Raw genomic sequence first — 25,655 nt, forward strand, 5'->3', positions numbered from 1 at the left:
TGCCCGTACGGGTCAGTCTTGACAGACTCTAGGGTTGTGCACCCATCTCAATCAAGAGGCCAGGGGCCAGCGCTGTCCGGAGACATTTCCGGGTCACGTGGCCAGCGTGACATCGCTGCTCTGGCGAGCCAGAGCCGCACACGGAAACGCCGTTTACCTTCCCGCTAGTAAGCGGTCCCTATTTATCTACTTGCACCCGGGGGTGCTTTCGAACTGCTAGGTTGGCAGGCGCTGGGACCGAACAATGGGAGCGCACCCTGCCGCGGGGATTCGAACCGCCGACCTTTCGATTGGCAAGCCCTAGGCGCTGAGGCTTTTACCCACAGCGCCACCCGCGTCCTAGCATATCTGTTTGCCTTTCAGTAGAATGGCTGTGCCCTCCCATTAAAGAAGAAAAACCCCCAGAAAAAAATCATCTTCCATTTTCCATCAAGGATGAGCACAGCAGGCTTTGGGTTGGGCAGTTTCTATACTTTGCATTCTCCTGCTCCCCATACAATTCAATTGAATTGAATTCAATTGAACTGTAAATCATTTAAAGTCCAAAATAAGAGAGAACTCACATTTAAGGCAGGAGTTTGTCAGCAGTCTTCTGATTTGTCTTTAATACATCAAGGCTGAATAGCGGCAATCACTCAAGTTTATTCTAGTGTGGCTCATCTATAAGTGCTTTCACATTCAATTAATAAAAAAAGTCAAGGTGAGGCTTCAAAGCTGTTTATTTTTCCAGTCAAGTGACTGGCTTAACGTAAGTGAAATTAATCATGCTCCAATTATAAATCACTGCATCCAGACACTAAAAATAAGAATTGATTTAGGTTATACAATATATACAGTTGCTCTGCAACTAAACAATCAAAACCATCACGTTGAAAATTATACATCTCAAGTAGCATTCTGAACTGCATTTTAGGTATCTTATGCTCCTTTTTTAAACATTTAAACAAAAGTAATCTTACATGCTCACTAACAGTTTGTTGAACACCATCATCCCCTGTTGTCAGCTGTGAAAGAAGACCTGAACATTTTAGCATCTGTCATTCCTAAAAATCCAAAATGTCTCCTATTTAATTGGGTGAAATAGTGCCACGGAAACAAAAAAGAACTCTTGAAACAGTCTTACGTTACAAGCCTAGTGTCTGCACACTGTAGTGTGAAAAAATACTCTTACTCAAAATCTTTTAGTGGCCACTATTTAAGATTTTTCCAAAACAGCTGAAAGCTCACACACTATGGCTGGGCTCTAAACATCTAAGGCCTTGGGAATATTCAAGTCAGAGTTGAAAATCCCCTGGGTTTCACAAGATGTTTGCCAGAAGGCGCAACTTTCATCCGGGTGCACACAGTTATTTGTGCATTTCCTTGGATTCCGGCCAGTGTGAAATTTAAGGGCCACATAAGCTTCCAAAGCATATGGTATTAACTAAAATTCTGTGTCAAAAAATACTGTACATAAGTGAATTGTGCAAAATAATGTGCCAATTTATTTGCTAGTTTACTAGGAATACAAACATAACCAATAGTGTCAGTAGCCAAACTGAATTCATCAGCAGCCAGATAAACTTGTAGTGGCAAAGTATTTTGTTTCCTAATATACATATATATTTAGTGGGAACTTTGAATATGCAGACTTAGCTTTAAAACTTGCAATAAAAGCATCTCAAAGCATTCCAGTTTGTCCCCATATACAATGCAACAGCTTGTACGAAAGTGAGTTTTAATATAAGCCCACTGGTTTGCATCCGCAGATCTGACAAGTTGCTTCAAATGTACCACTTTAGCAAGGCAGTTTGAGATACAGCATCCCATCCCAAATATAAATATACCAATTGGCTTGTCCCCCCATCTGTTTCAACCTATGCTAGCCAATATGTACATAATTTCTGTGTCAGAAATTCAAAGTTCTCTTGATAAATCTAGAGATACAATAGTCACAAAACTTGTGATGAAAGCCAATGTGACCTGGACGTTGATATTCTAATCCTATGCTACCAGTGCACAGTTTCGGTAGCATATGCAAAGTAAAAACCGTTAACAATTATCACAATATACAAACATTAAAAGGACATTTTTTTTAATATTCTGCAATAGTCTACCAATTTGGAATTATGAAATCTATTCACAATTATTAACAGTGTTAACTACCATGTTCAGGAACAGAAGTACACAGTGTGCATCTGCAAAGAAATAAGGAATTGCTTGCAAGACAGAAGTGTGTACCTTAATACAGAGGGTGTTTGGATGAATACCCTACTACATTGTCCTACGACAATAGTCTTAGGTGTGAACATAGCCACCGTGGTTGTTTTTTTTAAATAAAAATAATTATAGACAACACATTTTTTTGTGTGTTCAAAGAAAAGAACTGCAACAAAAATTTCAGCAAATGTGTAATCCACATTTATTTACCAATAATATTGTCTTGGGTTTTGTTACCTCAACGATGACTTAAGAATAGAATAAAATATACATTAAATGTATATTTTGTATAGAAAAGTATGACCTCGTATTCCTCATATTTACAAATTTGAGGTAAACAGGTTCAGGGTTTAAAGTAAATATCTACATCCAATTATTAAAATATCTCTTTAATGGGCCTTTCTAGACAAACTGTTTCATATGATCTAAGTATGGAAATACTCGTTCCTTTTGGGTAAGTGCGAGCATGTTGCATTTCTCCCCATTCGAACAGCTTGAAAAACAACATTTCCTTCTAGAGTTTATGCTCACAGATCACAGGAGGCAGCCCTGTTACCCTTTCCCTTGAAGTCAATCCACCAGCATGGGAAAATGGCAGAAACTGGATATATGACAGGTTCTGTTTCTGCTCGTGTTATTTCATGATAGTTCCCTGGAAAGAAGGGAACGCCACCGTCGCCTTGGGCTCAGGGGCTTTCCCCAGCTGGCCTAACAAGTCAGGGGAAAGAGACTTTACAATAACTTTTCCCTTGAGGGGATAAACAGAGCTGTAGCATGTACTTCTGATTGGAACCGCGTCCTCTTATTGAGTCTTCCTTATCATAGATATAGGAGAAGTAGGCAGGGGACACACAAGCATACTCTTCTTTCCTGGCTGCATAAATTGATGATTCTTTCCCATCCCTTCATCTATGGGACAGGATATTCGATCCTATTAGCACCTACATTAGGAGTTTGGGCCCCATTAGTGCTGTCACAGGAAAATGCACTGGGGCTTATTGAGAAATATTTGCTAGGGTTTGGTTGTTAGATCTGAATCGCTTTAATCGCTGCTCGGGCAACAGATTTTGGTCCCTGGTTGGACTCCAGCTTTGCAAAACATTTTAAAGCATTCTGCTCAGCTAAGGGTGGTTGGCAGGTATATCATTATCACTCATATGGAGTGCCTACAGCAAATCCCAATGCAATCAAAATGAATGAGGCTTCAGTAGGAGAATTATTGCGCTGGAAGAAAGAGCCCAGTCCTTTGTGGATGGTGCTTATGTCTTGCCTGAAAACATAAGCCACTAAGCACCAGAGACAAGCAATCTGAAAAACTATTGTGTTCTGCCCTTTGTTATTACTTAGTGCTCTTTTAGGAGTTCTTTGTACTTTTGCAATGTAGTCAAGGACTCCACCCTCAAGTCCGCCAACCTCTTCAACTTAGCCAATCAATGGATGTGGACAAGGAATCAGTGATGGGTAGATTTTCTAGCCTCATGTTTTTGTAGTGTACTAAGTAAAGTGGAAGTAACTGCCACTCTTAAAACTGAGTTTTCACTGCAGCTACATTGTCCTGAGACAGCTCTCAAAGACACTGAGTGCAAACAAAGATCAGATATGCATTAGAGGCACCTGAAATTGGCACTGAAATGTAATATATTAGTGCAGTCAGGCCATTAATCTCTCTGCTAGTCTGCCCACTTTTAAAATTCTGAACCCTGTGGTGTGCATCAGAAATTCCCTTATTTGCTGAAGAGAGAAACTCTGGTGCATAGGTTAGTGAGAAAGTCTAAAAGGGAGATTTGAAATCAGTTTCACATATTTTTTTGGCGTTAATGGTTTTATGGTCTTCCAGAATTCACAATGAAAATAGTTCAAGTGGATCTGCCTACTACAAAGTAAATCTTCCTTGGACGATTCAAAAACCTTAAGTTGCCACAACAAAGAGTCCACAGTGGTGTAACATTCATGAAGTATCCTGGTGAAGCATCTAATTCCGGGCAGAGAGCTCCAGTGATACCTGGAAATGCAGTCTCTCCACCTGCAACGAGCAGTTTAATCAACAATAAAGTGCACAAATGATACAGGGAAAGCTCCTTTGTGGTTGGGATCTCCATCAATATGCCCAATCTGGAAAAGACAGAACATTTTTAAGAATTAAAAGGGTGAAGCTTGTCTCTATCCAATTAGGGGTCACTGAAAGTTGCCCTCCACTGTACAAGTCTTTAGTAATAAAGGAAAAAAGCTATACAGTCAAACACCTTGGGAGTCAAACCTTTCGGGTCCCGAACGATCAAAAACCGGAAGTGAGTGTTCCAGTTTTTGAACGTTCTTTCGGAAGCCTAACGTCCGATGGGGCTTCTGATTGGGTGCAGGAGTTTCCGGCAGCCAATCAGAAGCCACGCTTTGGAAGTCAAATGTTTCGGAAGTCAAATGGACTTCCGGAACGGATTCTGTTCGACTTCCAAGGTACAACTGTAGTTTCTTTACTATTAAACAATAAAAACCAGGCAATGCTGCTTTTATGTGCAAACTAGTTATTCAGAGGATAGGCTGAAACAAAATAAAGAATAGACGGTAAGAACACATGCAATCTTTCATTTAAAAACAAAGGTTTATTATTATTATTTCCTTCAAATTTTCACCAAAAGCATGCAAATTCAAAGTTCCAGTGGAATGATATTTCTTAAGAACTACTGGTCCTGACTGTAATAAACAGATTGATTCCTTAAGAGGCCCAAGTGGTATATGACACAGGACAATAATAAGGGGAAGACATATATATTTATTCTCTGTTTTGAAGTTCGCTTCAAAAAAAATTGACACAGGGAGCAAGGAGCTCCTATTTGAGAAGAAACAAACCTTTAAAATGCAAAACTAGTTGTGCGATTCTTTGGATCCTGGCTTAAGAGGAAGGGACTGTATACATTATAGATAACAAACTGGGTTTTCTGAAACAATGGTGTTTTGCAATATTATTTTTTAACCATATGTGTTTCTGCAGAAAGGATGAGTTTCAAAAATCTGTATGGTTCAAATTCAACTGAAATAATGCTGCTCCTCAATATTGCGTTCAGTGGATACCTCTGAAAATAACTGAATAGTACTTCAGTCAGGGATTCAGTTCTGCTGGTTGTTAAGAGATCAGTTCCCACCAGCATACATAGTATGTATGTAATTACGTACGTGTGTGTGTGTGTGTACACACACGACATACACACTACAGCCCTTGGCATGATTTAACTAATAAATACTTACCCACCACTCCTGATCTTCCTCACCATCAACTATGATGATATCGCCCTCTGAAAATGTAAGCTCATCTGGATTATCAGCTACGCAGTTATAAATGGCTTTTACTCTCTTGGGCTTTGTTTTTGACTGCAATACAGAGAAGAGCAACGTGTTGGAAACATAAACCAGGTAAAACAGAAAATACCATTAGCTGCAGTGAGAGGACAGCAGTTCACCACTTTTCATCTACAAGAAGCTCAGGTAGCAGAAAATAGGAAGTCAGATAATTGATCCATTTAGCTTAGTACACTGACAGACAGCAGTTCTCCAGGGTTTCAGACTGAGGTGTCTCCTGGCCCTACCTGAAGATTGTGCCTATCACCTGCTGCATGCAAAGCATGTCTGAACAACAACCTGCCCCCTACAAAAATTTCCGTACAAATATGCACACATGTTTAAAATCATCACAATATACGTGTCTGATCTAAAATACTTATCATGCTTTGCTATTCACAAATTACAAAGGGGCTCCCTTGTGCACCACCACTTAATTAATATATGCAGCAAAATAACCTACGAAGCTGCACTCGGTGCTTTTGACTTTCAGAACAATTAATTTGGAGGTCCCGCTTTGGGTTTTAATACACATTAAGAGCATCCAGCAAGGGCATACTATCGCAAACAGGCATTTCATTACATGTACAAACAGCTCCCTGAACATCGGTGCACAGCGGAGCAGACATGTAGGACCTTTCCAACAAGGCAGAGTGCGCTCTCAATTCATTCGGCGCTCGAACTTTTCAAAGCAGTGACAAAATGTTGAGGCCAAGACTCGTTATATTAACCCCTGAGGTGCCAGTTTGGGAAATAAGAATGACACCAGGAAGCTAGCACGAGGTATCTGGGAGAACATCCACCTAGAATATTCTTTAATGGCGCCATTCAATCTTCTTGAAATAATGCAACCCCCATGGAATAATAACCAGAAATTCATGGAATTTTCAGCCTGCAGTATTTGTTTTATTACCTACCATATTTATGTCCAGTTAAATTTTCTGGTCAGCTTACAATGGCAATAAAAAATTAACTCACATTAATTTTGTGATCTGGCAAATGCCTCTGCCAGCAGGAGGAGGAGGAGGGAGGTGATTTTTGCAGATTCCCCTGGAGCCAATTTTTAAAGGGGCAGTGGATCCTGCAGGGGACAGCAGGAATTCGCAAAAAAACAACAACCCCTGCCTCTCCTTTTATTCCACTGGTTACTGGATCAAAAGCTCTCCTGTGAGAACAAGGCAGCCTTCCCTAACCTGGTACCTTCCAGAAGTTTTTGGCCTCCAAATCATCATCATCCCTTAGTATTGGCCACACTTTTAGCCAGGGCTAACGGAAGTTGCAGTCCAAAATATCTGGAGGGCAACTGTTTGAAGATGGCTGGTACCAAGAGCACCAGCTGGATTCTGCCTTCTAACTTGTGGCTTGTTTCCATGGTAACTTTGGAAACCTTAGCAAAAAGCGGAATGGGTTACTTAGGCTGCAATCTTATACACACACTTGTTATTCTGAAGTCAATGGCGCTTAAGTATGAGTAGACATGCACAGGATCGTACTGCTCGTAGGTTATTTAGCGGACTTGGTTTAAAGCTGAATTCATCTAGCTAATGTCCTTTAGCTGAGGCCTGTACTAAAGCTTCAGCTAAGATGATTTACAGAGATCTTTTTAGCTAAAGCTCTTTAGCTCATTCTATATTCTCTCCCCCACCCCCCACCCCATTCTCTCTTTCACACATACGCAAACAAATATTATGGACTGACCTTTGAAGTTAGGAATCAAATGAAACTAGGTTCCCTGAAAGGGCCCAGTGTACAAGGGACCCCTAAGTGAACAGTATCTGCAGCTCACCCAACAAAAGTTGTTGGTTGTTTACAGCTACGCCACACTAACTAGTTTCTAAGAAGTTTCTAAGAAGGACTATAAAAGGACCCATGTAATCTGAAGAAGTTGCTCACCCCTTTTGGAACCGTCAGATTCCACACAGTGCCTTTATTCCCAACGCGAAGAGCTGCCAAACACAAAAGAGATTGACCTAGATTCTTGACGACTTACTATTTGAGACTTCCTTGGCATTGGAGCTGGAGGTTGAATGTTTGCAGAAGGGACAACTTGGGATCCAGAAATCTCAGATGCAGATGAAGATGAAGATTCTCCTGTTATTAAAAAATAAAGCAAATATTTTCAGTTAAAAGTGGCTCTTAGAAAGCTCTGTTTTTAGATAACATACTGTGCTACTTCTCTCTAGTGTACCAAGCCATTGTTTGTGGTTTCCCAAAAACGATCACTTTTTGCACTAAGTCCCATCAGCTGTAGGTTAGTTGTGTCAGAACCAAGGGTACAATCTACACATACAGAAGTTGCCAGGTTCAATCCCAGGTATAGGACTGGCAATGTCCCCTGTCTGATATCCTGGACAGCTGCTGCCAATCAGTGTAGACAGCACTGACCTAGATGGACCAATGGTCTGACTTAGTATTAAACAAGGAGAAGGGGACGACAGAGGACGAGATGGTTGGACAGTGTTCTCGAAGCTACCAACATGAGTTTGACCATGCGGGAGGCAGTGGAAGTCAGGAGTGCCTGGTGTGCTCTGGTCCATGGGGTCACGAAGAGTCAGACACGACTAAACGACTAAACAACATGTTCCCAAATAAATTTTAAAAAATAAAATACAGCAAAGTCATTGTGGTTAGGTTTTACTACCTCCCAAATAAACCTGTCAACAGTGCCAAGTTGCTACTAAAGCAGGTAAATTAAAATCAGGATATAATAATAATAATAATAATAATAATAATAATAATAATAATAATCACCAGAAGATTGCTGCAGAGATCCAGGTCCTTTACTTTTGGCCGACCTGTCAGTCCTGTTCAGGAGAAAACCAAACATAACTGCTCATCATCACGTCTGCAATTTGCTGTGTCTAATTTACTTTTTGAAACAATAATCAGAATGGGATTCAGTTAATGAGTCCCGTGCAAGGACTTCTACTTGTGCAACAGGGCTTGCACACAAATACACACCCTGCACACACCCCGCCCTCCCTCCCCCCCCCCCCCGCAAATGAATTGTGAAGAAGATCAGAAGAATGCCTAGAAGAGTGCAGAGGGGGCAGGGAGGAAAGGGACAATTATTCTATCTGGCAAACCGAAATTCTTGCCCCGACAGCAAGATCACCAATTGCTATGTTACTTCAGGTTATCAAAGTAACACTCTTAAATGGCATTTGCTGTTGGTAAGTAATTATCTGTTGGCTGTCCGTATGGAACCTGCCCAACACCTGAACAGAACAAAACACAAGGTGAAATCTTCAATAAGGATGAAATAACTTCAATTCTCTATTAAATAGGGAAGCGCAAATGACATTTCTGCACAAGTGCAACAAAGCATGGACTGCCATAATCAGGCAACAAGGTGAGCACACTATCTTTCAGCAACCTGCAGATCTTTTAGGAAGAAAAGGCGACACATTACCCAGAAGCAGGCTTTTTCTGAGAAATTCTACTTGGAGGCTGGGGAGGAAGTGGCGGCGGCGTAGGCTTGGACTGTGGCACCACTGGCTGTTTTGACTGCTGGCTCAAAGCTTCAAGAACACTGGCTGTCTTTGCAACGGGAGGTGGTGCTGAAGAGAGTATATCTATATATATAAAAATGCATGTACAATAATACGATGATGGTGAATGCTGGAATGTTGGATACGATTCCTACAAACAATACTATTGCTACCTAACTTTGTAATTTCTAAAATGTAAGCCAGTCCTTCAAAAACTAAGGCTCAAGACACAAGGAAGCTGCAATCCTATACACGTTTCTGGGAGTAAGCCCCACACTGAACTGAACAGGACTTATTTCTGCCTGGACACATGCTATATTGCATTGTGAGAGCCTGGACAAACTGGGTTAGTTTTAACTATGGTTTAATTAAATGAGCAAACTTATGAAGTTGGTTTGATTCATTAAACCACAGTTAAGACCTAACCACAGTTTGTCTGGGCTCAGACTGTCAAACTGTGGTTAGTCAAAAACCGAAGCAAAAGCTTCTACTTTTCTTCTCCCACAAGATGGGAGAGTGCAGAAGTTTGAGGCTCACTGGCTTAATGATAAACCAGAGTTTATAATTATGTCTGAACATAAACAATGCAGTGGGAGGCTCTGGCTAACTCATAGATTAAAACTGGAGCCAACAGTAGCCTACCTGCTATGAGGTACTTGTACTGGCGGTGAGGCTAATCTTCATGAGAGGTGGTTTAACATGAGTAGGTAATTTTAAGTCACACTTTTACTCGTGCATCTGTAATATGCCTTCAGAAGTAACCATTAATAGAGGAACAAGGAACATTAAAACCACAATCTTCTCATCTTTTTAAAGAAACTTCCTAAAAGTTCAGGGAACAACCTGAATTCCTTGCAAAACTAATCTGAAATATCCATTCCTCAACAGTGTGTCGCAGGAAGTCGTAACAAACAGCATGTTGAAGAAGCCAGATGGAAAAGCAGCAGGCTCAAAACTACATCCACCAGTGAGGAAGAAACATGAGTTGTGGAATGGGAAGTTGAGGCCAACCGTGATTAGATGCAGCAAAAACAAAGGAAGCAGTGGAAAAGGGCAAACATACTTGTAGATGTTACACGCAATGGCGGAACAGGGGGATGGACAGTTGGTGGATCGGATGAAGACCTTTGCCTGCTTATGCTTTCCATTCCTAAAGAATTTGTCTTCCACAGTGTGTTCGATGAAGGAGTTGTCTGAACAGCACTGCCAAGAAATGAAGACTGAACTAAAAAGAAAGGAAAACACTGTGTCATTATCATAATCACTGCTGGCTGAGAAGCGATGAGAAAACAGCACCTTTTTCTTAAGTGGACTGACTGGCTGTGAGCCAGAGGCACACATACTTCTGCATAAGGACTGGGTCATTTCTAAGGACTTGTTAACACCTGAGTGTTTCATCACTTCTCTTTTGCCTGCGGTAGCAAGTGGCTTTCCAGGTATGCCATGCAGCAGTTGAGGCAAGGGGTATGTTGGCAGGGGAAGCAAAATGGGCAGAGACGGCCACTGCTATTTTTGTCCAGGAGGTCTTTATCCACATAAGGTTTAACAACGGTGTGTGTGGGGGGGAGTCCTAATAAAGAATATGGCAATACATAAATCTCTTTGAACAGTAGTAAATCGTAGTTTGCTGATGTACAGTGGCAGATTTTTATTTTTTTTAGCAACTGTAATAGGAAAGAAGATTGCAAAGTTTTTGTTAGTTAATGAAGAAGCAAGGCCTGCAGCCACATTTGCTGAAAGGAAGCGTTTAGCCAGACAGCACATTATTTATGAAAGCCACCAGGGCCTTATTTGGGTACAGCCGACCACACCACTGTTAGCTGTGTGAAGGGAGACAGTGGGGTCACCTCACCCCCTCCTGGCTGCTTCATCCCACAACAGAGCCCCCCCAAGCTGCCCACAAATTGGGGGCATGTCTACAGTGGAGCTGCCTGACAAACATGTGCAGGCCGTCACCCTGAACATTCAGGGCCCATTCAGCTCTGCCTACTCACATTCACCTGCTCCACAGCATACATGCTATGCATGTGGACAGCTTTAGGGGCAGGGGATGGGCGATGGGATGCACACATGGCAAATGTACCTGGCTCCACTCTCGCAACTCAGACAGTCATATAATCCTAGAATCCTAGAATCATAGAGTTGGAAGAGACCACAAGGGCCATCGAGTCCAACCCCCTGCCAAGCAGGAAACACCATCAGAGCACTCCTGACACTCCCTATTGAATCCTGAATGCTTCAATAGGGCTTCAGGAGAATAAAAACAATAATCTGTTTGCGACACGTGCTGTGTGACTTCATCTTTTTAAGCCATTCATCCTGAACAAAGGAATATTTAATACATATTTTTGCCTCCAATAGCTATAGGACCATGAACGGTAAGTGCCCTCTCTTGCAGGACCTATGATGCCAAGACCAATAGGGGAAGGGGGGGGGGAATTTACCGACGTGTATACTAATCATGGATTTAAAGCGTGTCTACACACCTGTGTGTTTTTAGACGCCAATTTCAATCACAGCTGTCATCTGTGAAAGGAAATTCAGCTCTGGCGGTGTTTCTTATAGGACTCCTATCTTCATCTCTAGATAGGCACAGCAATCCTATACTGACAATGGGACAGGAGCGGAGATATGCCACCGCCATTACACTGACAGAATGGCTGCCCTATGCAATGCATGTTCTCGCTGGATTTGGAATGATTGCCCTAGTAGCAATCATTCATGAGACTATGCCGCTGCTGACACCCACACAAAGAGAGCCAAGGAACATATGATGATCAGGACATGCCCCTGTGCCCCAAATTGCACAAAACACGCAAGGCAATGCCCCAGCCCATAAGTTCCAGAGGCACAGCTAGCAATGCTATAGCTAGTCCCCAAGCAACCCTTAAGACAGAGGGCTGTATCCAACACTGCAGCTCCACTGGTGCAATCAACTTTCACGAGCACAAGAAGAGTTACTGCTTTCTCTCCTGTCCCCTCCACCCTCACAATCATCACAGGAGGGTTGGGGGAACCTGGACCTGATCTGGGATGGGGTGGTGTGGTGGACATGGAGGTCCCATTGCACCGACAAAGCACATCCACACATGGCACAGCGCTGGATGAATCCCCTTAAGCACGATTTTGGAGAAAAGCGCACAAAGGGGGAAGCAGACAGTTGGGAGTCCATGGAGCATATACATTCCTCTTGGGACAAGGGTTCAAGACCCACCCAGGGAAAATCTCCCCAGCCAAGCGGGGAACCAGGGCATGCCACTAGGGCAGCTGCAGACACACACCGGCAGCGGAAGTCACCAGGACTAGTTGGGAAGCAGGAAACCCACCCTGCAACCACCACACAGCAGTTCCCTGACTACTTAGCTGCTGCAGGAAACGGGAAACAGACACATCATGGGGCAATCACCAGGAACAAGCCCTAGTTGGGTGCAACAGCTCAGGTTTTACCTGCTGGTTTCAATCCAGGGTATAACTCCACACTAAGAAATGATAAATGGTTCTATCCTCAGCACGCCATGAGCCAATCAGGGGGAGCAACGAACGGGCCAAAAGAATTGTAGAACCGGGAGGGATCTCGAGAGTCATCTAGTCCAACCTCCTGCCTGAGAAAACTTGCCGTTCTGGCGTCTACCCACTCCCGTGGGGCAACCCACACGACCTTCTCCCCAGCAGCAATAGGACAGCTGTGCCAGGAGTTTCCCAGCAGGCTTGTGGGGTGCACTGCCTAGGTACCCCCTAACTGTTGGGAGTGGAGTTCAGTGCTGGGTGTTTGTGCCTGGAATGAGGGACTTGCAAAGGTTTTAGGTGGAGAAGTGTTAACAGCGGGCTCAAATTCTCACGAGTGTCAAGAGGGCAGGCAGTCTTCTGCCGAGCGCTTGCGTTGCACACAAAGTGCCCTGGTGCTCTGCGTCTGCTCACCAGAGTTCTATAGGGGCCCAGTTCCACGTGACCCATCAGCTCAGTGATGGAAGTCCCGTTTATAAACTGGCAGCGGTGTGCTGTGACTGGACCATACCCTACGGCAGAGAAACTATGCTCTGTCATAGCAGCATGAGTGAGCCAGTTGTCTGCAAAGGGGCAGCTATTTTTGCCCCCACCTCCATTTTAAGTCAAGAAGGGCAGTCAAGGCTGTGCTTTTGACAGGGGCATGGATCAAAGCAATCGAGGGCATCGTTGCAAATGTGCTGCCCACAACTTGGCCACATTCCAGTCATTCTGCCAGTATATCTGAGGTACTCCACCAGCATCTTTTATCGCAGTAGCAGCATATCTGGCATAGTGGGGTTTCTGCTAAAGCTGCTACTCAGCTGGTGTAACTTCAGCATAGGATTGCACCCAGAGACATTGTGTCCCCGAGAACCAGTCATTTGGTTATGTGATTCTTTTCCTTTCTTTTTCCTCCCACCTCTGCACTGTGACTGTCCAAAATAGAAAGTGCAGATTCATCCCAATTTGAAAGAAAAGGAGGAAGAGGAGGAGGAACCCTCCGCCCTCCCATCACGCAGCAATTTATAGTTTCAATATACCTACCTGCAGAAAAAACTGCCAAGCTAAAATCTCCAAGAGAGAAAGAAAACTGTTGAACTCCACCTCTTGCAAAATGTTAGTTACCTTTCCCAATATTCCTGGGAGGCAAAGGAGGTGCACTTGTGACTGGTGCAGCAGGCTGCGAAGGAGGTGGGCTGCTACTGAGTATGGCTCCATAGGTCTCGTTCTGCAAGAGGCTCGGCATAAACCCTCTTTGCTTGTCCTTGGCTATATTGGCAGCATCTCTAGCCAAAGATGCCACGTTAGGCTGAAGCTGGCTCGATCCCAGCTGATAGAAACTCACAGGCCTGTCCTCTCTTCGGTTAGGGCTTGGTTGCTTAAAAAGGAAGGAAGAATACAAGAGAGAGTGATGTGGGCAAGTGTTTCAAGACCGGATATTTAAAAAATGCAACACACACTAGGGAGCTAATATTCATTTTGCTTTAACTGAGGCTGAAATCCTAAGCACACTTACAGTTGCCCTGGGCTAGTTCAGGAGGAAGGGCAGGATAAACAATAGGTAAAGGGACCCCTGACCATTAGGCCCAGTCGTGGCCGACTCTGGGGTTGCGGCGCTCATCTCGCTTTATTGGCTGAGGGAGCCGGCGTACAGCTTCCGGGTCATGTGGCCAGTATGATTAAGCCGCTTCTGGCGAACCAGAGCAGCGCATGGAAACGCCATTTACCTTCCTGCTGGAGCGGTACCTATTTATCTACTTGCACTCTGACGTGCTTTCGAACTGCTAGGTTGGCAGGAGCAGGGATCGAGCAACGGGAGCTCACCCTGTTGCGGGGATTCGAACCGCCGATCTTCTGATTGGCAAGTCCTAGGCTCTGTGGTTTAACCCACAGCGCCACCCACGTCCCAATAGGACATACAATAAAACAGAGTAAAAATAAGTAACAATCGGGCGCAGGTGGTTAGCTTGTGGCGTCTCCAGTTGTGGGATTCCAGTTCCCATCAGGCCCAGTAAGCACAGCCATTGGTCAAGGATGATGGGAGTTGTAGTCCAACAACTTCTGGAAGATCACAGGTGGCCCATTAAATCCAGTGTTACTGAGTAAACACACACAGGTCCATACTGTTAAGGCCATGTGTACTCACTGTGCTTAAAATTAACAGCCATTTCTAACAACAAAATGACACTGTTCAAAATTTCCATTGGATATACATTTAAAACTAGAATCGAAGAAAACATTCATTAAAAAAACAACCAACAACCTCCCAATGATTAATAAAAGCAAAACCATCTCTCTCTCTCTCTCTCTGGAGGAAAGGGACATGTTTTAAATTAATCACTTGCCATTTTTGACCCTTAGCATGCTAACTTTGGTAAGAACTTTGCTAACTTTCTACCTGATTTTGTTGTTGAAGGTTTTGTTATTTCAGAGAGACATGTGTCCCTATTAACATCTGACTGAATCAAGGCAAATGGCTGGTGACTTTCTAACATTTCCCGATAAAAAGATCAGAGGAGCTGACCTCCATTTTTCTTCCCCACGAAGGCAATACTAGCCCAACTCAAAGGCAAATGAACACACATGCAGCGGACACATTCAGCCATGCCATCAAGCACAGAAAAGACATTAGTTGTGTCATTAATAGCCCTTAATCTTCTTTTCAAGAGTCCCTGGGGCCTGAAAGCCTATTAATAGTGAGTGAGCAGCAAAATGCTTCCTAATTCCCACCTTCACCACTGAGTTGGAGAGCAGCAGAGTTGAGGTTGAACAAAATGGCTGAGCAAAAACCTTGAAAGGCAGGCACAGGGTTTTGCAATACAAATACCACTTCCTACTTAAAAGGGGAACCTTCTGTTATGTTCCCAGGTACAAGTTGCAGCATGACAGGTGGGAATGGGAACATCCCCTGTCTGACAACCTGGAGAGATGCAGCCAATCACTGTGGACCATACTGAACTAGATGGACCAATGGTCTGACCAGTTATGTTGGCTTCCCATGTCCCTAATTGTTCTATAATCTCTTCCTTCTAAGGAACCCTTACATCCATCATTTAATTCTATCTTCATCAGGAACACAATGGTAAATGAGTTTCGTTTATATATTGCCTTAAATTAAGCTGACTTCAAGCCAGTGCAAGCGGAGTGCAGCACCATTAAAATTCTCAGTAATTTTTTTTTTACAAAGAACACAGTGATGATAATATTACTCTTGTTCCAGGCAGGAACATTTCCATTTTTAATTTTTTTTTTAAACGTTGGGTTTCTGATCTTCTAAATGCATACCTGTAAATTTCCATCCACATCATCATCACTTTCGTCCAGGTCTTCATGAAGTAATCGCCACTCGTATTCTACATGAACATGAGAATTAAGTCTTCCAGCCAGAGCTTGGGTGAGCTAAGGTACCAAGATGAGACACTATTCAGCACAGTCAACTACTACAAACTGCCCTGTGCCCTTTGGGTGAAGGGCAGCATATAAATTTAATTAATTAATGACGTAAATTCCCTTTCTTTCCCATTATGTGAAATCTTGATTCGTTTCTTTCTTTCTTTAGAAAAAGCAATAATTTAAGCACTCAATGGATGCAAGGCACATGCCTGTTGTTTTCAGGTATCTTAAGAGGTCAACTCAAACAAATATTTATTTACAAATTTTCCACCATTCTTGACTACCACAGAAACCTCATGGCAAGCTGCTAAATAATCCAGAAACAGTTCAGCTTCGGTGAACACACAGAAGAAGAAAAAAAAATCTTACCAGCTCTTCACAGCGTGTGTGTTTTAAGCGTTTAGCTATATCGAGCGGCGTCTCTCCAGCTTCATTGGCTAAAAAGCAATGGGAAGAAAACGTCACATTCTTGTCTGCAATCTTATGTTGCTAAAAATGAATGTGACTTTCGAATCTGAAGGCAGAACTTGGGAATTGGAAGGGCAGAACCGCTCATTCCAACAGGAGACAGAAAAGTGCTTAACTCCCCAATGAGACTTTAAAAATAGTTAACTGTAGAATGGGACATGAATTAAATCAAATACGTATGTAAATAACAAAGAATGATGCCTCACAGGCAATATGAAAACTCCATAAAAGCAGTGGTAACATAGTAAGCAAACATTTGACTTAAAATACAAATTTCAACACGGTCTCAATAATCTTCATTTCAAGTACAGTGGTACCTTGGCTCTCGAACTTAATCCGTTCCAGGAGTCCATTTGACTCCCAAAACCGTTCGAAAACAAAGGTGTGGCTTCTGATTGGCTGCAGGAGCTTCCTGCACTCAAGCGGAAGCCGCGTCAGACGTTCGGCTTCCGAAAAACGTTCACAAACTGGAACTCTTACTTCCGTGTTTGCAGCGTTCGGGAGCCGATTTGTTCGACAACTAAGCCATTCGAGAGCCAAGGTACCACTGTATCGCCTTCTAAAGAACTCTACGTTAAACATGTAAAGAAACTGGCCAAAGTCATTGCAAGAGTCTATGTGCCCCTATCACCAATTGTCTGTGTGTGGCAGGGTTGCGGGGTTGATTTAAAGAATAGAGGAGTCACTCTTTACCCTTTTACCTATTTCGATGGAAGCCTTCCCTCTCAGGAGCAGTTTGAGGCACTCAACATTATCTGTCAAGCAACAATAATGAAGAGCAGTGCTACCTTTGCTTGTCTGCTTGTCCAGGTTGCCACTATGCAGAAGGAAAAGGGTAAAAGTTTAGTTCACACAGACAGAGTAGTCTAACTCTCAAAAAGCTTGCTTTCATGCTATCAACAAATATTACAGCAGGCTTGTTTTTGTTTTCAAATATGAAAATGAAAAGTGTTTAAATAGCGTTAGAATCGCTCACCTGTTCTGCACCAAGAAGTCAACTATGTGGAGTGAGGTCCGATCAACAGATCTCACAGCGAGATGAAGGGCAGTTTCGTCTTGTTCCTGAAATCATATGGTGTTTTGACCAATAGCAAGCAAGGAAGGGTTGTTTTTTGGGGAGATACCTCCCTATTTTTTGTTACACTATGCTAAACAAAAATTTAAAAATCTTTACTATAGCTGGCTTTGGTCATCACTATCAAAATATGGCTTTGATTTAAGACAATTCATCCCTAAGTGATGATAATGTTAATTGTTCCAGGTCATCTAAACGGGGAAATGGTAGAAATATTATAATGACCATAACAATAATATTGATACCCTTGCTCATCTGCCTGGGTTGCCCCAGCCACTCTTGAAATAAACCTATCTCAAGAAACCAAAGGAACATATAGGAAAATGTACATGCATAGGACATTTAGAGAAGATAACATGTACAGCAAAGCTTCCCAAACTTTTCATGTTGGTGACACACTTTTTAGACATGCATCATTTTGTGGCACAGTAATTCAGTTTTACTAGCAAACTGGAGGTTAAGCTAACCCCTTTCCAGCACTTGGAGGAGCACGGGGTGTATGTGTTCGTGCAACACACCTACACACTGCAGCCGACACACTAATGCATTGCAACACACAGTTTGGAAAGCTCTGACGTACAGTAAGGTAAAGGTAAAGGTACCCCTGTCCGTACGGGCCAGTCTTGACAGACTCTAGGGTTGTGCGCCCATCTCACTCAAGAGGCCGGGGGCCAGCGCTGTCCGCAGACACTTCCGGGTCACGTGGCCAGCGTGACATCGCTGCTCTGGCGAGCCAGAGCCGCACACGGAAACGCCGTTTACCTTCCCGCTAGTAAGCGGTCCCTATTTATCTACTTGCACCCGGGGGTGCTTTCGAACTGCTAGGTTGGCAGGCGCTGGGACCGAACAACGGGAGCGCACCCCGCCGCGGGGATTCGAACCGCCGACCTTTCGATCGGCAAGCCCTAGGCGCTGAGGCTTTTACCCACAGCGCCACCCGCGTCCCCACTCTGACGTACAGTATAGGTATTTATAAACCAATGCTACAAGCCTCCAAACTCAGAGGGAACTGTTTGAGTGCTTTGTGCTAAACAAGAAGATGGACAGGGCAGGCATGTCAAAGCACAGAGAACTGGTGGGATCTGGCTGTCCCTTGATACAAATAACACAGAAAGCTCAAAGCTTAAGAGTTGGGATGGTGCTGTTCTTTATTGTCAAAGAAGGCATGTAGGGTCCAGCAAGTAAGTTAATTAGAAAAACAGCGAGCTGGATTATTTTATGCTAATTTATCAGTCAACTCATTAGTTTTACAGAACTAATTGAACAGTATTAAAATGTATAGAAGCAAATATCATAGCACTTCTAAGGATTAAACCACTCTGGGGATTTAGCACTTGGCTAATAATGGTTATTTAATTTTCGACTGGTACCAGGCTAGTAGGATGTTAAGCCATGCTTCGTTAATAATGGCTAAACAGAATTTGTAATTGTACTATCAGCCACATAGCAGTAGCTGTGCGTGAATATTCTGTGTGCTCGCTTGCCAAAGAGAAGAAGAATGAGGGCGGAGAGTGGAGGATAAGAGCAGATTTGGCAGGAGACCCAAGTTCAAAAAATTTGAGAAACAGAGATGCAGAAGTTAAACTCATCCCATAAAACTGCATTTTCAAAATTGCAAATGTAAAAACAATAGACCTGAGATGGATCCAAACATAGCCGTGTTTTGAACAGATCATGATTAATGCATGGCCCATTGATTTCAACAGGTCTACTTTAAGCATGGCCATCCGTGCTCCAATGTGGCCTGTGCACAAGCAGAATGGATTTCTCTTGCGCAATGGGATTTCACATTCTTCTCTTCCTCTCTACATGCCCTGAAAATCTGCTCTGGAGTATTGGGAAGCCCCCAAGTCAGTTCGGAGGGGGAGGGGTGCACAGTGGGGAAGAGGCCAAGACCCCTTATGTAAACCAAAATCTGCTCATGGGATGTTGGATTTCACTCAATGTCTGGATCTATCCCCCTTTGTTTGGATTTTTGTATGCTCCCACCCATATCCAGTGGATGGTACAAGATCTTTTCACATTTATGTTTTAGATTTTCTATTCTTAATAACGCGGTTTGATAACAGATGGATGAGCCATTTAGATAAGATGCCATTTTTCTGACTTCTTTTGCAAACAGTCATCCTTTTAACATTTCAAGTGAATGACTGAGTTACGATCTCATTTCCACAAAAACAGCAGATAACATGTTAACATGCCGATAATAGAAGTAATTCTACACTTACATGCCCATTTGCCAGTGGAATTTTCTCTGTGAGATCCACATTCTCAGCATACACTTGAACCAATCCAAAAATGTCTCTGGTTCTGACCGCTTCACAGAGGCTCTGCAGTTTAGCCACGTTGTCCGAGTGTTTCTTCCTTGCATATTTTCTTTCAATATATTTGGCATTAATATAATCTTTTCTTGCATTCCTGAAATGAGTTGTAATTTTATTTTATGCAAACTTGAAATGAAACTCGCTTCACAAACAATATCACGCAGGCTGCAATTCTTCAAATTACAAAAAAAGGCTGGTTTGGTTTTCACTTTGAATGGCCTTGGTTGCATATCACAGTAAAGGGTTTACTAAGAATGCACCAATCTCATCCACTTTGTTTCTCTTCCCTGGCCCATAGGAGAAACAAACCACAATCCCTGTCTTAGCATAGCATCAGAACTACTGATCATGATTTATTTTGATCCAAACAAACCATGAAGCCACAAACAAACCTTGGTTGCAGATCATGGTTCGCTTGGAGCAAATAAAATAATAGTCCCCGGTTTGCACATAATGCAAGGCCAGGAATCATGATATGGTTTTCCCATGTGCTAACAGGGAGGAAGAAAGCAGGCGAAATTGGTGTGTTCACAGTAAACCGCTAACTATGGCTAACCACAACATGCAAACAGGGCCACTATGATCACTTCCCTCCTTCTCTGTAACATATGTGAAAGTTTTGTAGTTATGACTGTTTACTTGAAGAAACAACAAACTGATTGATTGGGGTGAACGAATAAACTCTACTCGCTGCCATAAAAATCTGTTTTCTTTAGGTCTTTTTCAGGAAATGCATAAAATTACTTTGCAAATTGAATTAAAACTAATTGCAGGGTCTTTCGATGGATGTGCTCTTCCAACAATTCAAGGGAAACCCCCTGCACTGAACTTAAAAGTCAGACTGTTCTGTTACCATTTTACATTATTTATCTTGAGGTCAGTTGCTTAAGTTTGCTGTCATGTGTGATTTAACATGGAATCTGTTACAGATTACAGAGGATAACCGGATCTCGTATGTTCCATTCAAACACCAGCTTTTTAGGCTTTAGTCTGCCTTTGTCTAAAAAACTGGAAAATCTGCAAGGTAATTTTAAGTCCCAACTTTTCTTCTTTGCTATCATCAGAGGCAGGGAGGAGTGTGTATCTATCAATTCTTCCTTTCTTGTTGCGCTACTTGATCTTTTCAAGCTGTTCACTAGGTTACTTTTAATATAAATGAGGAAAAGTGTGGTGTAATGTTGGACGAGGACCTGGGAAGCCAGAGTACAAATCCCAAGTCAGCCATGAAGTTCACTGGGTGATCTTGGGCCAAGTCACAGTCTCTCAGGCTAACCTATCTCACGGGGTTGTTCTGAGGATACAAGCATGCCTGCCCCCTTTAGCTCCTTAGGGGAAAGTTGTGAGATATTTTTTTTAAAAAAATAAATAAATTATTTGCTACTACAGTGGTACCTCGGAAGTCGAACGGAATCCGTTCCAGAAGTCCGTCCGACTTCCAAAACATTTGGAACCCAAAGCGTGGCTTCCGATTGGCTGCAGGAAGCTCCTGCAGCCAATCAGAAGCCGCAGAAGCCCCGTCGGATGTTCAGGTTCCAAAGAATGTTCACAATCCGGAACACTCACTTCCCGGTTTGCAGTGTTCAGGAGCCAAAACGTTCGACTCACAAAGAGTTCGGGATCCAAGGTATGACTGTATGCTGAAATTTTATTCAGAATGCACCTCAGCAGACCACGGCACCTTTCCCTGCCATTTCTTAAGAAGCGCAGAAACCAAGAAACTCTTACGTTTATACAAATGGCACCAAACTGGATAGAAAAAAAGATATTTGATCCAGAGAGTTCCTGTGAAACGCCACTTGCAGGATGATCCCACAAAAATAAAGAGATGTGTGATTTTTTTGCTGATTCCTCCTGTCTCCTGAAAAGCTGCTCCAGAGGGCTGGGGAAGTAGGGCAAATCAGGAAAAAACCCACCTACCTTCCCCTCTGCCCTGCTTCTTCTAAGTCCCTTTTGTGCACAGAAGCAGCTCTTATGTTTGTGGAAGGGAAATAACTATCAACTTTATTTATTTGTTGATACAATTCTGATCTGTTTTCAGTCCCCTGTTATTTTAGCTTTTTGAAAGTTTTACATTGTTATTCATTCTTCTGACTGATAATTTTATAGTTTTAACTTTCTCGTAAATAGCTTTGGATTCTTTCTTTCTTTTTTTACAATCGTGCAGCGTATAAATTTCATGAAATAAACAAAATAGGAATTTGTGTTCCAGCAGAAAGCCATCCTTGAAGTTTACGCTCACACTGTTAATGCTGCTGAAGTTCCCTGACGAGCAACTTGCTTAATTTATTGGGCTATGCCCAAATTTCTTTCCCCTCCAATTGCTCCTTTAAATGAAGCGAAGGAATTTTATGAGAAGGCTTTGAGAGTCACTTACATCTGTGTGAGAATGTGATCTGTACACATGTGGAGGTTGACGTTTTCAATTTGATTCCTAAAAATAGCAATTTAAGCTTATTTTAGTCATTAAACAAAGGTTATATATTGTGCATGACTTCAATGATTATAGTTGACTTTAATGACTATGGTTGCCAGATGTCCATTTACCTAAGCGTGGCATCATCATAAAACATAGCTGTTTACACACAAGGAGATCTTAAGCTTTAATTTGCTGTCTGTTTTAAACCAGAATTAGTTGTTCCGACAGAGTCATGATTGATTGATTTAAAAAAAATTAATTTAGCCTTGACACATGGATTGGTGGGATCCTTTTGCTAATTTAGGGTTGCCGTATTTCAAGAAGTAAAAATCCAGACACAAAAAGTTGAGGGTTTGTTTTGTTTTTTTTGGAAAATTTCAAAAATCCGGACATTTGGCCAAAACTGTCCCCAGAAGCTAAGTCCGGCATTGGAATCCCAGACAATCTAGACCTATGGCAACCCTAACCAATTAATGGGATCCTCTTTCCAGTCAGAGAGTTTATGAACTCAGTACTTTCTTGTTCTCCAATACTCTCCTTTTTCTGAGACTATTCTCTTTTTCCATCCTCTCTCTGTCAAACACGAGCAAATGGAACTATTGCTAGTAAACGTTCACATATATCCTCTTAGCAATCCTTAGAACAGTTCTATAAGTTCATATTCCTGCAGCCCTGCTTAAATTTCATGTTGATTGTTGCCTATTTAGAAAGTGCTGACTATTGTGGGTTTTTCTGTTTCTATAAACTGGTCAACGGCTGCAATAAATTCACCCAAATTGCAAGTGGGGGGGCGGGCTTGGAGGCAGAGAGAGCAGTGATTTGCTTTAGGTCAACTCGCAAGTTCATAATGAGGGCAGTATTTGAACAAGGGACTGTCCAACTCACATTCTTAATCACTACACTGTAAAAGCTTCCCATACTTTCAATGTTTCATACTTACATATCACTGCTTGGGTTGGGTTTGACCATTTCATCTGCCGGCAAACAAAATTCCATAATTTCGTTAAATCCCGCATTCCCAATATTTTTGGCAAGCTATAAAGGGAAATAATAAACACACCGGGCAAAGATTAACATAATCACGTCAAGCAACTGATTTCAGCAGCAACCCATTTTCTTGATTTTCCAGTAGAGTAAGAACTTAAGGTTAAAAAGTTAAATCTTAGAGAATTCGGGGGGTTGTATCCAATGCTAGTTCTACTCAAGGGTAGACCCATTGAAATTAATTTCCACAACAAATTTAGGAACATTACTTTCAATAGGTCTATGTTCCAAGTAGAACGTAGTTGGATACAACACTGAATCTGTAGTTCCCTGTCCTGCCCAGATGGGTCCTTTTAACACATGAAACCAACAAGCTTTATTAAACAAAGCTCCAATAGCGTGACCGCAGTTCCTATAGAAACAGTTTAGTCCTGATATATATATTTAATTGCAATACAGGAGAGATTTTCTTCCAAGAAATTTAAAAGAGATTCTATTGTTGGATGATCTCCAATATTAGCCATACTTAGATTTTGAGTATGACTTACGTAGCTGTATACCACTTATAGAATTACAGTAACACTGTACACACACAGACTCAGTTTGCACATCGTGGTAAGCTGTTAAGTGCTGATCTGAGGTGTTTCGTTCCTCCTAACTGGTGTGCAGAGGATATAAATGACATGGTTTAGTGTTACAACCAACCAGATATCATGGTTTGTTTTCTCCAAACAGACTTATCAACTGTGGTTTTTTGGGGACACAATTGTGGTTTCGTTGGGGAAAAACAAAATCTTTGTGTCATGAGAATTATAAGGTCTAAGATATAAATTTACTGTACCAGGCAAACACATATATAAATATATAAACCACATGTTTGAAACAGTACAGGAAAAAAGTCCTGAAACTATTTTGTCTCTCCCAAATTGACCTCAAATATTTCTCTGCAAGGACAAAGGAAATGGGGAAACCTCCCCATCGTCTCTTTGCTCACAAATCTTGTCTTAAGGGCCTATCTGTGTATGAATAGGGTGAGTCTGTGACCTGGATTCAGGAACTGAGTATTTACAATCACAAAGGAATGGCCAGACTGCCCAAGTAATGCAATCAGTGATCATTATCAGGTGCCCTGGCAGACAGGGTTTCTGCCGTATACCGCCTCTTCTGTGATGTATGTATGATGTTGTGGGGGGTGGCCTTAAGCTTACAAGGTGTCAATTTCAAAAAGTCTATCTATAAGGGCTTGCACACCATTGTTCTGGGTTCCTCCTCCCTCGTGCATGTATATAAAGATAAAGATCAGGCTTACTAGCTGCTTTGCTTCTCAATATTCTCTGGTTGGCCTCTGTTATTTTCTCCTACTGATAGAGAACCTACAAAAGGACTCTATATAGGCTCTTGGGTACCCCATAAGGGAAAAGGAGCAGTTTTTATTTCTTATAACACTTTGATTCAGACATAACACTCTCCCAGGAATCATGGCTTGTTTCTCCCCGGTGCAAACAGAGAGGAGTAAAATGGGTATGGTCTGTTTCTATGTGGTCAACCATTAACTGTGTGTTACCATAATGAGCAAATACTGCCACCAGCTACACACCAACTCAGCTTTGGAATGACAGAAACATTTTTTACTTTACCAGCAACTCAGATGTTCCCAGCACATCTAACGTGAGTGACTGCATTCTGGAATAGTGGACGCCAAGTTCCCGATGGATTCCTGAACACTCAATGCAAGTTAAAATGCCCAGGTTTGTTGAAAGCCATGTAGGATCTGAAAATGATAGAACAGAGGGGGAAAAGAACATAAGCCACACAGGGTAATGAAATAACAGAATCCCTTCATGGGATATAAACCCAGCAACTAGATTTTGCATCCATACAAAGCAAAAAAATGTATAAAACACATGATTAGTTGAAGTTGGTTTTCACTGTATGGTTTTATGTATTATTGTAAACTGATATTTTTTCTAAGAAACAGTGGTATATAAGTATTTTCATAGACAGATAAATAAACCACAACTGCTGACTTTAATGGATGGGGCAAGATTCTGGGACAATGTGGTGGAAGTGAGTTCTGGTGGGGGAAGAAAGTGCACCTCTGAATGGCCCTCTCCTGGGATTATCTGTAGGACTCCGCTACACAGATAATTGCAAAACTGAAAATGGAAAAAGCAGCATCCATAATAGTGTGAAAGCATTAAGGCACATAAGCTGTTCTAACAGTAATCGATTATCCTTTTGGAGGAGGGTTGGTAGATAGGTTTCTGCTTTTTATGTAAAGATAAAGGTAAAGGGACCCCTGACCATTAGGTCCAGTCATGGCCGACTCTGGGGTTGCGGCGCTCATCTCGCTTTATTGGCCGAGGGAGCTGGTGCACAGCTTCCGGGTCATGTGGCCAGCATGACTAAGCCACATCTGGCAAACCAGAGCAGCGCACGGAAACACCGTTTACCTTCCCGCCAGAGCGGTACCTATTTATCTACTTGCA

At 42.4% G+C, this 25,655-nt stretch overlaps 1 protein-coding gene across 6 annotated transcripts in view; it reads right to left on the bottom strand.

Annotated features, from left to right (window-relative positions):
* Window positions 1-701: 701 nt before the first annotated feature.
* Window positions 702-25,655, bottom strand: part of ASAP2 (ArfGAP with SH3 domain, ankyrin repeat and PH domain 2) — a 94,476-nt gene continuing 69,522 nt past the window's right edge. For 3 of the 6 annotated variants that reach the window (XM_028722501.2, XM_028722498.2, XM_028722502.2), the window contains 15 exons: window positions 24,804-24,937; window positions 23,123-23,217; window positions 22,141-22,197; window positions 19,671-19,860; window positions 17,344-17,429; window positions 17,069-17,184; window positions 16,269-16,336; window positions 15,792-15,905; window positions 13,632-13,884; window positions 10,084-10,245; window positions 8,942-9,104; window positions 8,281-8,333; window positions 7,520-7,620; window positions 5,440-5,562; window positions 702-4,311 (listed from right to left, as the gene is read on the bottom strand). In XM_028722501.2, coding sequence (XP_028578334.1) covers window positions 4,237-4,311; window positions 5,440-5,562; window positions 7,520-7,620; window positions 8,281-8,333; window positions 8,942-9,104; window positions 10,084-10,245; window positions 13,632-13,884; window positions 15,792-15,905; window positions 16,269-16,336; window positions 17,069-17,184; window positions 17,344-17,429; window positions 19,671-19,860; window positions 22,141-22,197; window positions 23,123-23,217; window positions 24,804-24,937 — 1,790 coding nt within the window. In that variant the 3' untranslated portion in view covers window positions 702-4,236. The remainder of the gene's footprint in view (window positions 4,312-5,439; window positions 5,563-7,519; window positions 7,621-8,280; window positions 8,334-8,941; window positions 9,105-10,083; window positions 10,246-13,631; window positions 13,885-15,791; window positions 15,906-16,268; window positions 16,337-17,068; window positions 17,185-17,343; window positions 17,430-19,670; window positions 19,861-22,140; window positions 22,198-23,122; window positions 23,218-24,803; window positions 24,938-25,655) is intronic. The other 3 variants (XM_077926353.1, XM_028722499.2, XM_077926354.1) reach the window with 3 other exon arrangements.

The sequence above is a fragment of the Podarcis muralis genome, chromosome 3 (assembly GCF_964188315.1).
Source record: "Podarcis muralis chromosome 3, rPodMur119.hap1.1, whole genome shotgun sequence".
NCBI classification, from domain to species: domain Eukaryota; kingdom Metazoa; phylum Chordata; class Lepidosauria; order Squamata; family Lacertidae; genus Podarcis; species Podarcis muralis.